Source organism: Dermacentor silvarum, chromosome 8, assembly GCF_013339745.2.
Source record: "Dermacentor silvarum isolate Dsil-2018 chromosome 8, BIME_Dsil_1.4, whole genome shotgun sequence".
NCBI classification, from domain to species: domain Eukaryota; kingdom Metazoa; phylum Arthropoda; class Arachnida; order Ixodida; family Ixodidae; genus Dermacentor; species Dermacentor silvarum.
In genome coordinates, this window is record NC_051161.1 from 72,554,236 (window position 1) to 72,569,829 (window position 15,594).

The following is a 15,594-nucleotide window of genomic DNA, read 5'->3' on the forward strand; positions in this document are numbered from 1 at the left end:
GTCACCATTATAGCAAAGGGGGATGGGCCAAAGATAACTGTGCTTCCCAATCAACATCGTTCCTTATCTGCAGCAGTATCTAACTGACCCCGTTTTTGCCGTAGTGACCATTAGTGGCAGCGGCACCACCCCCTCAGGGTTGTCGAATTATGAGAAGTGGGCCATCTTTCAGTCACACAGCAGATTACTTCAGCAGTGCGACACAGGACTAAGGAAAGAGGCATAGGACAGAGCACCGACTTACAACCCCAAGTGACAGAACGAAGGAGACAAGTACAGGACAGAGTGCAGACTTACAACCAAATGCATTTGGTTGTAAGTCAGCACTCTGTCCTGTACCTCTTTCCTTTGTCCTGTGTCGTGCTGTTGGAGTAATCTGCTGTGGGAAAAGATATACCAACCACCTGAAATAAACACGCTGCTGCTTTCGGTGTTTTGGGAAAACTTGCAAATCACGCCAAAAACAAGTGGGTTTTCTTTCGAGCGTGGGGCATCTCTCGGAATATTCCGGTGTATAATTGTAGCACAGTTCTACGGGACGTGCTTTTTGAAACTGGAAATATTGCAAAAATATCTTGCAACGCATTGGTGTAATACTATTTGTAAAACCACTGGGAATATGTAGTGTCTTTGTACCATTGTCAACAGTGAGTTGATGTGATTGACTAATTGCCATTCAAATTGTGGCTATAAGTAAAACGGTGATGTTTTCAGTGGTCCAGGCTTGCTTGTTTATTAAAAAATTTTAATCAGAATTTCAATGGATGCTTTTCTTTTTCCAGAACAAGAAATCCATCTCGGAACTAAAACCAGCACTGGATGAAGCTATGAAGCCCTACCTTGCCATGAAACGAACTGTCAAAGTATGAATTGTGGTTTGCCTCTTGAATTCTTGCAATTTTTCTTTGTGTTACAAGCACTGTTTAGAGGTATATGCATTATTTACATGGGCAGGCAAACAATGTTTCTTTAATTGAAATCAATACAAATATTTCGTAATCTTACCTTCAGATACTTAGTATTGTGATATGGGAGGCTTGGAAGTAGGCACTCGGTGCATAGCGAAACATGGTTAAAACAATATTGCAGACATGAAAACTTTAGGCATCTCATTTGTAGAGAGCAAGAAACTTGCACATTTCCAATCATCAGTGCTATTTGCAAAGCAAGCGTAGGCTTTTGCTTTAGTTGCAGGTAGGTTCCTTGCAATGTGATAGACAACAATATCTGGCTTAGGCGATCATGAACAAATCCTCTCAATGCTTCACTTGCTCGTGCAAAGTGCAGAAGCATTCTAAGGCTACATTTAACAATATACTTAAAAACCATATGAAGAGCTTGGAATTGTAATGTTCTGGAGTGAGAGGGGAGTTGTCTGTTAGTGCAGTTGTGTGGACGTGCACGTGTCGACGTCTGCAAAAGCAATGAAAAGGTTCAGACTACGTGCCCAGATCAAATTTCACAGAGTTCTCTTGCAACACTGATTTTCTAGGGTTTAGTTTATTTGGCCAGGTTCACAAAGGCTGTTTGACAGTTTGATGCATCTGCCTTTTGCGGTCAACCTTACGTACCCGCCTTTTCCTCTTGCTGTCTCTTTATCTGGCTCAGTGAACCGTTTCAGTTATGTTTCCTAAAAGCCAACAAACTGGAATCTGCTTCTGGTGAGCTTGGCTGTCTGTGTTAATCCATTTGCAGAAACTTGAGACCGTGTGCAAGAGCTCTGATGACCATTACAAGAAACTGGTGCAAGATATTCAATCTGAATTTCAGCACCTGCACTGCCTCCTGCAGCTTCGGTAAGCTGAGTTGTCTGATCCTCTTGTGGAGAATATGATGCAGCTGTACATGTCTTGCATACAGGAGAGTGTATGTTGTGTAATTCTGGAATTATCAGGTTGTCGCACCTGCAGGGGTGGGACTCCTGCGCCAAACTGTGCCAAACGCAGAAAATTGACCGAAATTGTGCCACGCTGCGCCAGAACGGCTTCGGCATGTGTGCTCCGGTTGTAGCCGCGAACAGCGAGCGGATTTGTTCTCAGAAAAAGAGTGTGGCCGTTCACGTTCCGCAGACCGCGTGACGGCGCCTCCCTCACAGTTTCTCGTGGTTTTCACGCTTATAACATTGTGCTTTTCGGCGCTTCCGGCAAGTGGCCGGGGCGCGCCCGCGTGGCCACTCCCGGCTGTTGTCACTGCTGTCGGAACGGCCAGGGCGGCTGTATTTAGAATACTAAAATACGGTTGAGTGGGCTGAGCGGCGTGGCGCTCCATAGCTGAGGCTCAAAACAGCGAAAAGTAGGCTGAGGGCACTGCGAGCGAACTAGATATTAGGGAGGCGCATGCTGCAGTGGGTTCAGCGGGCGGGCGTCTCTGTCCCCAGGGCCAGCATGCCGTAAAAATATTCCAATCTGTTTTTATGCCCATATGGGCGAGGCCTGAGCCATTTTGACCGATCACGAAGGCATATTAGCGGATTTGCAATAAGAAGTCGCACTGTCGCCCGAAAGGTGAAGCATCGATTGCGATAGCAAATTAGTATACAGCTATGCAAAGTAAGGATAATTATTTTATCGGCCGTATAAAGTAGTAAACGTTCACTTACTAACTAAATTAACAAGCATGGTGTCACGCGCACACAAGCAACCATGAACACATCTCACTCTGTCACAGACCCCGTGAACGAGGCACAGACGCCAGACCAAATTCCAAAGCTGACTTATCTGCTTCCGAAAATAATCCCACGAAAGCAAGGACAATTAAGGTTGGGCCCTCTGGTGCGCCAGCGAACGCCGGTTGCTGTCCAAAGACCGAGTCAGAGCCCAGAGTTGTCACAACACAACAAAATATATTCTTCGCACAAGGCAGTTACACACACACTTGCACACTTAGGCTAGACACAACACAATACAAATCAAATGGGCATTAACAAACACAAGAAAATAATTAACGACAAGCACTAAGAGTCCAACACGTAAAGCTCAAAATAAAAAAGGAACACTAAGTGTCCAATCGTATTCACCAGTGTTGGTCTTGAAGTCGGACGATCTCGGCGTAACTCGGGCAAATCTCGAAGATTTTCTTCCGGAAATGCAGACGCTCGATGAACTCGTCGACTAGCTTGCCAGGGAATCCCCTTCTTCCGCAGACGCTCGGTCTTCACGTTACATCACTTCACCGGTGCGGACTGAACTCCTGAATTCCCCTAAACGATTCTCGCACGGCGGTTATATAGCTTCCACAGGCGTTCTCGAACATTCTTATCGGTGTCGTGATCTCGTAGCATGGCCAAAGCTTGGGAACCTTCGAGGCTTTTCTTGTTCCTTCGGCCGCCGCCGACGGAGCATTCTCGAGGGGGGGGGGGTGATGACTCATCCTGTTGGTGTATGCTCACGCGGTAGTAATGTCTGTCGACTCGCCGGGTGAGAAGGTGTCTCGGCGCGCGCGTGTGCTCTCTCTCTCTCCGGTTAACGTCGCTTCGTCGAGTCTCTTCCAGACGTTTCGGCGCCGTTGTTAGCGTTGTTGCTTGAGGCGTATGTGCTCTCCCCCTCTGTTGAAGTTGCCGCGGGGCCGGCGTGTTCTTTCGCTGGCTTGCGTGACACTCGGCGCGCGCTTGGATTACGCGCTCTTTTGTGACACACTCGATCACCGCGGAAACTCACTGTCTAAATGCTGGAGTGAGAAAGCATGGCAGCAGCAGCGAGCGAAGTGACCTTCGTGCTGTCTATTGCTTCAATGCAAACTGAGCGGCGAGAACCCAGCACGTACAAATGTCTAGCAGCCATCGTCATCGGCCGCATTTATGCGCATGTGCCTCGTTCCTCATGCTGCAAGGTTAGAAAAATAGAGGGGGAAAAAAAAGTTTCTTTTGCTCCTGCCATCGGCCTGAATGGTTCCTTGTTCTTTCGCTCGCCGACTCACGCATTGTTATAGTGCACCTAACCTCGGTCCCTATAAAAGGTATGAGCCGTCCGTGCACCTAGACACTGCCCCTAACGCAGATTCTTTCAAGATAGGCTTCGCGCGACCACGGGCGGCTGCGCAATCCGCAGTTGCTGCCCGAGTACAATGCCGCCCCCCTCCCCCCTCCAAACTTCGTGCTACCTCTCGCTTCAACGCAAACTAAGTGGCGAAAACACAGCGCGCATGAAGCTATGAGCACTCGCACTGTGTCCCCATCGCAGGTCGCTTTCAAGATAGGGCTCGCGCTGCTGGGCCATATGGAGAACAGCTCCCCCCTTCCCTTTCCTGCCCCCACGGTACCTTGCGCCCGACCGAAAACAGCACGCTTCCTCTCCGCTTTCCTCCTCCCTAGCGCGCAAGATTGAGCCGCCATCGTCGGCTCACCCTCGCACGCTTTCACTTGCACATACGGCGCACGGCGACGATGTTATCTTCCCTGGACTTTATACAAAACATGACGGCGACGACGGGCGACGCGACGGCAGAATTGTGCCTGGAGTGTCCATATAACTGCTATCGCAATAAAGAGAGATTGGAATAGTTTGACGTTATAACAGCCCAGGGTTGATTGCGGCTCGCTGGGTCTGCAGTGACATATGGTGACCCAGAAATTATGTTAGCGCGTCGATTGGACCGCATAATTTGAGAACATTCTCCACTATCATCATGAGTGTCGGCTCGGGAATATATAGTTATGCCGTAGTGCCACCGATATTTTCGGCTTTACAGGAAAGCATGTGCAGTGCCGCCGCTCGACCCACTCTTCCATATTCTAGTACGCTATTCGCGACTCCAGCAATTCATGCGACACCTAGCGGCGAGCGCCGGAAACCTCATGCGGAGCGTCGGAGCACTGCGATCGGGTGCGCTTCTAGTACGATACGATGGAGCCACCATCTACGAAACTCCGCACGGCCGTGGAATTATGCTGCATTTTGCAGTTTTGTGGCGCCGAAGAGCCACATGGATTGCGAATCTTATAAGCTGCAACAACGGCAATAGTTGTGTTCTCAACATCTTGCTCGAGAAAGTTATCTTTTTTTTTTCTTCTTTTCAGGCGAGGGTCGGTTTGTTATTTGTGTGAAGAGAACGCGATCCTGTTGCTGCTACTACGTTTGCAGTAAAGTGCTACAGCGAACTTCAGGAAGTTTGCGTTGAGGTTGTTACTGCCATCGTGATAACGTTCAGCGTATGCGTGCTGCAACATGCAGTTTCATGTGGTAGCCGGCGTGGTAATGCAGTTTATGATGCGAATGTCGCCGCGGTACTCAAGCTTTCCTTGATTAAAGCTTTTATATCGGATACATGCGGCGCACAACGTGGAACTACCCCGTATGGTACATCAGCGAAAATCGGTACATCGGAGTTTCAGGTACTCCCGGGTAACGTCAAAAAATCGTTCTATGTAAGCACAATATGTACGTGCCAGCGTGCAAAATAACTATGGGGTGGCATAGCGGTACGACTTCATTGCGACGTGGACATGCTACCCGTGTAACTAGTGCAAATTAGCATGCGCTTACCTGAAAGTGCGTAATTATCAAAGCAATTATATTCCTTATCAGTGTATGAAGGAAATTGGCAGTTCAGAGGCGAACACAGTTTTGGCCACTTAAAGTGCAGGATACGTCAGTATCCATGGAAAATTAATTAGATTCATAATGCAGTAGCTTAGTTAACATTATTTGCACAGAAACATTTGTTTTATTTCATTAGTTTACACAGCAGCCATAAGCGACACGTTTGTAGAAAGCGGGGATGAGTAATCAGTCATGGTCAGGCCACGCAGGACTAGCCATACCTGTATATGGTGTGCAGATGTGTTTTTATTGTAGTAAGCAGATCTTTCGGTTTCTTATTTATCGTTTTGTTCTCTACGAGAGAAACAATGCGCCAACTACTGCAATAACTACAGCTAAGCAAAGCAGCAGTCACGTATGCGCCAATCTTGAATGTAAAATAGATAACAGGAACGCAAAAGTAGCAGGAAAGGTTCGCCACAGATTCGTAGTGCATGCTCGCGAGAAAATGCAAAGCTTGATTTTAGGTTCGCTTGCTCTCTTGACTGAAAAGAGCGTGCAGAGTTTGCGCCTTCGCCGAACGAACAATGAGAGAGTGCATGCTCGCCGGCTGCGCATTTATCCGCATGTACAGCGGCAACAGCTGATCGAGCAAGTCGGTGCGCTGCTGTGGGCCATGTTAAACGTGCCAAACTGAGCAGGTTGTAAGATTTTGGCAATCCTGGCGAGGCCAGCGTGACGTATCCAACTTCTCCGGCCGCTGTCTCGCACGCTTGAAACGCCGGACTATCTATCCGCGCCTTCACAATGAATCAAAGCAGCAAAAACGTGCTTGTACTTTTCCGACAATCCGACAGTGCACGAGTACTTCGGTTCCACGACCAATGGGTTCAAGAATACATCGGTGATTTTCATCAGAATCTCGTGCGGGTCCGCTGTCACGCCAGATGTTTGCACACACCGTGCGACCATTTCAGCCTCATTACCCACTGTGCCTCTCTCAGATCGGCTAAAATGACTTGGTTGGCGTAAGCTACCCGCTTTCCTTCCACAAAACAGTGCAAACTGGCATCACACCGCACGAAAATCATCAGACTACAGTGTACTGTACATCCAACACAGCGGTTGCGGCGACGGGGGGACCTCCGTATACCCGCCATGTTGCACAGTGTATCCAGACGCGGCCAGTTTTCGCAGCGCCCCCTGTATTTCATTTGAGTTGCGAATAGCTACAAAGCCTGCTTCTACTACGCGCTTTGTGTTGGGTTATTCCCTGTTTCATTGTGGTTTCGAAGTGTGCTGCCATATTCCATTATTCCACCAAAATTCAGATTGGTCTGCTCCAAGCTGCTCCAAAATGAAATTTTGTCTGCTCCCAACCGCTCCAAAACGCAATTTTCCTTGCTCCAAAAATTGCTCCAAAATGACTTTGGGCAGTCCCACCCCTGTACCTGTCAACTCTCCTGATTTGTCTGGAGGACTCCTGAATTTTTCATCAGTCCTCCTGATTGTACGACACTACTTGAAATCTCCCAAAAAATACCCCTGACACTTATTGAGGAGCACTATTTGTGAAAATAAATTGCTGTGTGCACATGCCTATGAACTACTCCCGTTATGCTTACAATGCTGATTTTGACCATTTTGCACTTTTCTACGGCTGAGGAAATCTCACAGAAATCTTACTTTTTGATTCTCGTGTACAAAGACTGCCATCGGTCTAACCACGTAAAAAAGAAACAGTTGGTGCAGCCACCTTTAGTGTATTAGCTGAATTGAACGTTATTGGGGAGTTGTAATGCAATTTAAGGCTTCCATTTCAGCCATATTGCAAAGAGAATTTTAGTACAGTAAAATCTAATTGATTCAACCCTCACTATTCAATAATTTGGAAAACCGAAAACGCAGATGGGGTGCTTTGCGCTTCTTTGGCCAACCATGAAGCACGTAGGACTTGACATTGCCAAGCATTTGATCTTTCTCGTTCAACTGTCTCATTGCTTGCGAAGAAAGGGGCGTGTCATCCAGCTGCTGCAGCGAGTACACGTACTCGTGTAGCTCCTCTGATGTGTCCTCGGTGGTTTCTAGAGGAAGCCGACTGAGTGCGTCTGCATTCAGGTTGTCCGAGCCAGGTTTGTACTCTATCTTGTACTGGTATGCTCCCAGGAGCAAGGACCAACGCTGAATTCTTGCGACCGCTATGATGGGCGTGGGATGATCTTCGCGAAATAGACCCACAAGCGGCTTGTGATCTGTGATCAAGGTGAAGGTTCTTCCCAGTAGGTAGTCCCAAAACGTTGATACCCTGGACACTAGGGCCAACGCTTCACGTTTGAGTTGTGAATAATTCCTTTTTGCTTTGGCAAGTCTTCGAGAATGAAAACCTATAGGCTTGTCAACATTGCCAATGCGATGGGACAGTACCGCTCCAATTCCGTTCGGTGATGCATCGCACTCCAAGCGCAGCGGCAGTGAGGTTTTTTTTACTTCTGAAATGCTTCGTGTTGAGAGCCCCAATTCTAGTGGCGTTCTTTCATTATCAAATCGTAGAGTGGGGATAGCAGACTGGCCATATTGGGAAGGAACTTGAGAAGACTCAAGTAGGAACGCAGTTCACTCACGTTCTTGGGTATTGGCGCCTTCATGATTCGCGTCCATGTTCTTCTCCAGAGGGTGCAGCCCTCCCGTACTGATCTTGTGGCCAAGGTACAAAACCTCAGGCATCCTGAAGGTGCACTTGTCCTTCCTTAGCTAGACGCCGTACTCTCGGAAACGCTGGAGAACTGCCTTGAGGTTCTTTCCGCTGTCATTCCCCTTCTTGGCAACCAGAACGTCGTCCAAGTATGCCTGGACTCCCGGCAACCCATTCAGCACGCTGTCCATTGTTCGCTGAAAGATAGCTGGGGCAGAAGACACACCAAATGGCAGGTGATTAAAGCAGAATAATTCCCGATGTGTGTTAATGACAGTCAGCTTCTTTGACTGCTCATCCAGGGGAACCTGGTTGTAGGCGTCTCGAAGGTCCAATGTGCTGTAAACATCACCCTCATGCAGGGCAGCAAAAAGGTCATTGATTACCGGGAGTGGGTACTGCTTTGTCACACAACTGGCATTTACCGTTAGCTTGTAATCGCCACTGAAGTGGACTGTTCAGTCTTTCTTCATTACAGGAACCATCAGCGTTGCCCACTCTGAGTGAGCCACTGGGGATAGTACTCCGGTATTAACAAGCCTGTCCAGCTCGTTAAGAACCTTTTCTCGCATTGTATATGGAAGTGGCCTGACTTTGAAAAACTTTGGAACCGCATCCTCCTTCATGTATAGATGAGCGGGCGGAACCTTGAACAGACCCTGTTCAGGTCCAAACACGTCCTTGTACTCGCAGAGGATCGCTTGCAAGTTTTGCCCTTGCTCCTTAATGCTGGACACGGTCAAAACTGCAGCCCCTTCGTTGTTCAGTGCCTGGATGAGATCACGGCCACACAGGCTTGGTCCGGAGACGCGACCAACGGTCAGAGATGCCGTAACAGTCGTGCCGCAGTATGAAACTGGGAGCATTAGCCGGGCTACTGGGCCAGTACGGCGTTCGGCCAGACGGCCAGGAGCATAAGAATGCTCACGCAAAAACGGAGAGAGAGTAAACATTTTATTACAAAAAGAAAAGGTAGTAAGAGTGTGGGAGGGACCCCTAGTCCGGGGTCCCTAGAACGATCTCGGCGACAGCACGGGCCCGGTGGACCTCGGGAGGCCCGCCGCGGAGGGCATCCTCCCACAGCTCTTTGGTGCGGAAGGGGTGCAAGATGAATGGGAACACTGCGCGCGTTTATTCAGTGACAGCCCTTTTTAAAAACGCTATCCCGCAGCTATGGCATGTGTGATGACGTCAGTCTGACGTCACGGCGAACACGGTTTTCAGTCCTCGATAACACTTTCACTTTGCAGCACATCCAGTCAGAGCTTGTATGTGCGTGTAATCGCAGTGGATTGCACATGCAGTTTTGATAAACTAAGACTGCCTCCTCTGTAAACTAATTTTTCTATGTTGAGGAAAGTACAGGAATTTAAAAAAAAAAGGCGTCTTTTGCAAATATTGTTACAAGCATGTAAAATAAAAATGTCCTTAACCAACTGCAGCTGTGTTGAAGCAAGAAACACAGCACACTTTGAGCCCAAACTGTTATGTACGTATATCCTTTTTTCTTAATCCGAGTGGCTAACTTGGTGACAGATAAGCTAATATAACAAGAGCATATATCTAAGTGAGCAGACCTTCATCTGTATATATAGACGTGACTGTTATTGCTGCTTATGCATCCCCGAGGACCGTCAGTCTTTTGCATGTTCAGACGAACCTATGGTTGTGAGGCAGTGAAAACGACGGAGAAACATTTTTAATGACACTTAAAGCAATATTATTGACAGACTGCTCACACATTACCACCCTCATGATGGATTACACAGTACTGAGGTGGTAAGAGCTATCTGCCATTCTTGAGACCACAGGATAAAGGAAAGAAAGCAAATCCGAGTATCGCTTCATCGAAGAATGCACACACGCTGATTTGGAGTATTCGCTCACCTCCTTCGGGCTAAAAATAAGGTCATGTGTAAGTTATCACCAGCACTAACGTTCTCTTTGCGCTTTCGGTTGAAAGCATTACATCAATGGCATATAATAATTCACCAAGAAGTCAAAACAGCACTCTTCTGCATGTACTCATGTCCTCTGCTCTGGAAAGGGTAAGCCAGAAGGCACACAATGATGGCGCGGTCACGTGTTCAAATATGGCAGTGTCCATACAGCAGCACTGTAAAAGTTCTATACTTACATTGGCTCCGCAGGGTACGCGGCGGTGCTGCAAAGGTGTGCAAATTATCAGGCAACATTCGAAATATCAGTCGTTGACTGTGATTCGGTTCAAATAAATGGTGTGTCTTGTTCATCAGCTTTTTGTGGCTTTACTTGATTTCTCTCGCCTACACAAGTCTCCTTAATTCTCAGGCCTAGAACTTGGAAGGTATAGGTCGTCTGTCGCTTGATAAGGTTACTGCCACATCAGCAGAGTGGCACACTTCATATGTGCTTCCTTTTTCAAGGGTTGCCATTTCAAGGGGCAGGTTTAAAGACAAGGGGGCAGGCTACGAGTGTGAAAGTATGGTACTTTTCCATTTTAATGTTTAGGGGAGAACAGTGAGTTGTAGAAATAGTGCATCCAAGAGTCCTCTCATGCCCATAGCTCTAAGCCCTGCTGGCATTCTTTTGTATACCTTTCGGCTTTCTATTATAGACCGAGTGGTTTGCATTCCCTAACTTTGGCTGCATAAAACCTAAAACTTATTAATAATAACTGTAAAATGTTCAATTTGCATTGATACTTTTGTTGTTTCTCTCTCCATTTATTGGTTTTGTTTAATTGCTTTGTACCCTCTGTGCAGCTCAAACCAGTTGTTAACGGAGCTGAAGAAAGCTAATGAACAGTGCTTGCATGGAATGCAGGAGCAGGTGAGGAAAGCCAGCTATACTGAGCCATTGCAAGTACACATGACCGCCAAATACCGATTAAAAAAAATAATGTTTTAATAAGCAGCATGTTTTTATGTTAGTCGCTCATTCCTTTCTTTCAGCTGAAGGATCTGACATCAAAAATGCAAGAATTCAAAGCATTGCAGAAAGGTAAGCAGCTCTACCACATTTTTCATTTGTAATATCTGTAGTTATTTAGAAAACTGGTGCATGCATCTGCAAATGTGTCATTGTCACTTTTCTTTTTTTTTTTTAAACTTCCTTTTTAATCTTTAGGGGGGATGGATAGTGGACCTAGATATTTACTTACAACTGCCTTTAACTGTGCCGATTATTAAGCAATGTAGTTGATCCCGGCCACAGCGGCCGCATTTCGATGGCGAAATGCGAAAGCACCCGTGTAATTAGATTTAGGTGCACGTTAAAGAACCCCAGGTGGTCCAAATTTCCGGCTTACAATCTGATTATGAGGCACGACAGCGTGCCTCATAATCAGAGCGTGGTTTTGGCACGTAAAACCCCATTGTTTAATTTTAAGTAATGTAGTTGAAAATTTTCACTGTTCGTAATGAATTCCTTCTAATAGCATGGTAAATTTAGTACAAAAAATACTGAATATTTTTGAAAATATGAAAATCTAAATTTTTAATATTTTTGTTTGTTCTTATTGAAGGAAAATTTCTGAAAATGCTTATATAAGAAAGTAGCCCCAAAATTTTCTGGTAAATTTATATGCACTAGGCTTTGTTCTGAACCAAGAGAATAATTGTAGCTTTGACCTTGTATAGTAAAAAAAAGTTTACATACCAAAGACTCAAAGCCAAAGTTCTGGTGACAACACACTTTATTTAGTTCAGTAGGTGTCACAAGCATTCAGGAACAATTCATGAAAAAATCTATTTGGAAAGTACAGTTGTCGCAGAGAAAATGTTCCTTTTGTCAGAAAATGACTTGAGAAAACAGGATTTAAAATTTAAATTTCCAACAAGTTGGCCTAAAACACTCTCGGTGCGTAGTCTTCGCAATTATTTCCTTTGGATTGCCTTTTAATACTTTCTTTCGCTTGCCTTGATAATCATTCTTTTCTTGCTTTTGGCAGTGGCCTGAAAGTCTATCTATCTTATGCTATTATGGTCCATTTTGCTGAGCACAGCATCACAAAATGACCTGGTGTAACATCAAGGATCTCAAAAACGTTCTTTTTCGCATTGTTTCGATCACTTTAGTAATTCATTGCATCATAAATGGCGGTGCTTACTATGGATGCTCCAACAAACGTGGTCTTTGAGCACTTACCCAAATCAAGTGCTTGCGTGGGAACTGTCACCGACTGTTATGACCCTTTGGGATATGTACCGAACTATTGAATATGTTAAAGGAACTACAGACATTTGATCTCTAACCGATTATACGAATAAATAAATTTATATATTTAAATCAACTATAACAAAGCAAACGTCACAGATTGTCATCCAAACTTGCGTAGTAACCAGGCAGAGTCACGGGGGAGGGGCTTGTTTGGCGCCATTCTGGTGCGCATGTGAATATGCCACTTGGTGTAAGCATTTGCCATAGATGGTGGCACATTTTGGCGTTAAATTAAGTAAAAGGCATTTTTGGTTGATATTGCTATCCATGTGGGCCACAAGCAGCGGCATTGCAGGCTGCATTCAGTTCTGGGTCATGCATCTGAGACTGCTGTCACATTTTCAGTGTTTTGGCAACGTCTACAGTCGAACCAACTTAAAAGAATACCAGTCTTAGCAGTGCAGTTAAACCGCAATAAAATGAAATCTTGCTAAAAGAAATTTTTTATTTGTATTTGAAACTTGAAATATTCATACGCACTTAGTTAATTTAACTCAGTCTCACCCACTGAGTGGTGGCTCAGCGGCTATGGCATTTAGTTGCTGACCATCAGCTGTGGTTCGGCTCCCAGCCACAGTCCCAAACAGGATGAATCAACTCGGCCTCACTACCAAAGTAACGATTGTTTCTTGTGATGCAGCTTGATTAACTAAGTTCACTAAAACATGATTTAGCTTTACAAGAAAAGGTAGTGGATAGCTTCTCACACATTGACATGACACTACTGTAGCATGTGTTTCCAATTGTGCTAGGTGCAATCACTGCTAGCTTCCATTATTAAAAGAAATAAAAACAATAATTTTTCATTGGTGCCATTACTGGGCCACTTGTTACTTCATTATTGTACTTTAAGCCGTAATAGAGTTAAACCTTGATATAACAGTCTCGAAAATTGGCATTTTCCTTCATTATATTGAAATTTTGTTATATCGAAATTCAACCTTTTATGGTAATAGATAAAGTTGCTGATAGATTTTTTTTACACGAAAGGGGCCGCAAAAATTCTGAATTATCGGGCAATCGTAAAAAATAAATTTCAGTGAGAGAAAAAAAAATTTTGTTTAATTTGAGAATTGGCAACAAAAGATACAATTTCATACCTTGACAACGATACCTGCACACCGGCGGTACAAGGCGAAACCTGCGAAGCTTTCAGGTCCACTCCGCCGCCGCAGCTGATAGTGTAACCTGCAGTTGAATGACACCATCGTGAAGAGTGCAGAGGGTAGCGAACGCTTCGTCTGCCGCTCGCTTCAACGCGTCTCTGAAACTTGAGATTACGCAACCTCTAGCACTGAACATGCTGGAAGACAGCGCACATGAGGCCACGGCCACCTTGGCTATCCATTCGTCGCTGATTACCTCCAAGATAAAGTGCGCTGGCTGTGTATACGCTCAACCCCGGGCTGACAGCCATAACCAGCCACGACTGGGCTAGAACAGGACAAGCGCTCACCTGTAGTGGTATTCTGTAAGTGTCCACCTTGCGGACATATCCATTTCGTCTGCTACTGAAGCTCTGATTGGCTGGAAGCACCTGTCTCCTCCTGCTCTGTACCCTAGCCCAGCTAATCAGAACTTCAGCAGCAGATGAAATGGACAATACCCCCCCCCTTTTTTTTTTTCTTTTAATAATGGAAGCTAGCAGTGATTTCACCTAGCACAATTAGAAACACCTGTTACAGTAGTGTCATGTTAACGGGTGTTTTCGGGTGGACACTTACAGAATGCCCCTCCTGTCCTCCACTCTCCCCCCTCCCCATCCCTAGAGTGTGCTTGATTACATTTCGCGGCATATCATTAAACCTCAGTTAGCAAATTTGGCCACCCATAACAAAAATACAACGAACTGAGGTAATCATCTGTTGACATTGAATAGGCCGCACGTATGGCAAGCACTCGTACCTGTTGACTGGTGATGAGCATATCTGTGATAAATGTAGCGAGACATTGACTTTCCTACACGCGTTGTTCGAATGTCGGGAATTAGAAACTCGCAGAAAAAAAAATTGCCCGCATATCTGTCTGCTTTGCTGCAAATGACGTCAAAAGACTATAGTCTTCTGCTGCCCCTGATACGTAACACCCTCTCTTCTCCCCCCTCCCACCCCTCACGCTCTTCCCCTCCCCTCTCACTCCTCCCATGATGAATGCAATGGAGGTTTTGCTGAATTCAATTCAAACTTCTGACGTTCACACTGCTCTCATGCCATCTGTTGGGACATTTTATTACTGTTGGCTTAAAGCCAGCTACAGAGCCGCACATTCAGTCGGCTTGTTTTTAATGCGTAGCGTCTCTTCGACACCATTTCTAACACATCGATTTTTTAATTTGCAGCGTTTCATTTTTCATTTCTTTCTGTCTCTTTCTCTTATCTGTGTTTCTCCTTCTCTCTCTCTTTCTTTAAATGTCTCTCTCTCTCTCTCTCTCGCGTTCATTTTCTCTTTCTCTCGCCCATAGCAAGTTCTGTTACAATCGTTGGTACTACGCAACCATATGGTTTCCATAAATGCATGTTCTACAAGTGTGGATGTATAGCCGAGTGGTTATGACGCTCGCCTTAGAACCGTGGGTACCCGGGTTTGAATCCCGCCGCGCCAAGAGAGAGAATGAACTTTAATGAAAAGGATGGCTCAGTGGCCTAAGCAGGGGTGAGGGTTTATTTATTTTTTATATATATTTTATTATTTTATTTATTTATTACTCTCACTCTCTTTCTTTCTCTGCACCTCCTCTCCTCATGCTTGATTTTGACCGGGAGGTTGAATCGACTGACAAAGTTTTTCGCGTTTAGGTAGCCCAAGAAAGACTATCGTCATTGGAAAGCACTTTTCTATACCATACCGTCAACAATTTCCGTTCCACCCGGCGATGTTCCTTGACAATGGCCTGCTTTTCGACAGCAAATTATTTTTGGCTTTTTTTAAATGATGTTCGTTTACTGCTTGTTATACACTTAAGCGATCCGCAATACAGCCTCTTATCGGAGGCTGCTGCTGGGACTTAAGCATTTGGAGCCTGTGTTCACTCCCCTGTCCTTGCATAGAAGGGCCCGTGTGAGGCATTAGTTCTAGTTGAATATTTATTACATTTTTATCATCCAATCCTTTTGCAGTGTATGTTTTATGTTCGCAGAACGCCTCACATTTCCTTATCATAATCTTACTGTGTATACATTTATGTACTTAATGAATATTTTTAGGCCATTATACAGCCATGTTACA

The 15,594-nt window shown here is 45.4% G+C and overlaps 1 protein-coding gene across 3 annotated transcripts in view; it reads left to right on the forward strand.

Moving 5' to 3' along the window:
• LOC119461435 (RING finger protein 17) overlaps positions 1-15,594 on the forward strand; it is a 110,967-nt gene that overhangs the window by 14,261 nt on the left and 81,112 nt on the right. For all 3 annotated transcript variants that reach the window (XM_049672642.1, XM_049672640.1, XM_049672641.1), the window contains exons 8-11: positions 783-863; positions 1,696-1,796; positions 10,914-10,980; positions 11,103-11,151. In XM_049672642.1, the coding sequence (XP_049528599.1) occupies positions 783-863; positions 1,696-1,796; positions 10,914-10,980; positions 11,103-11,151 (298 nt within the window). The remainder of the gene's footprint in view (positions 1-782; positions 864-1,695; positions 1,797-10,913; positions 10,981-11,102; positions 11,152-15,594) is intronic.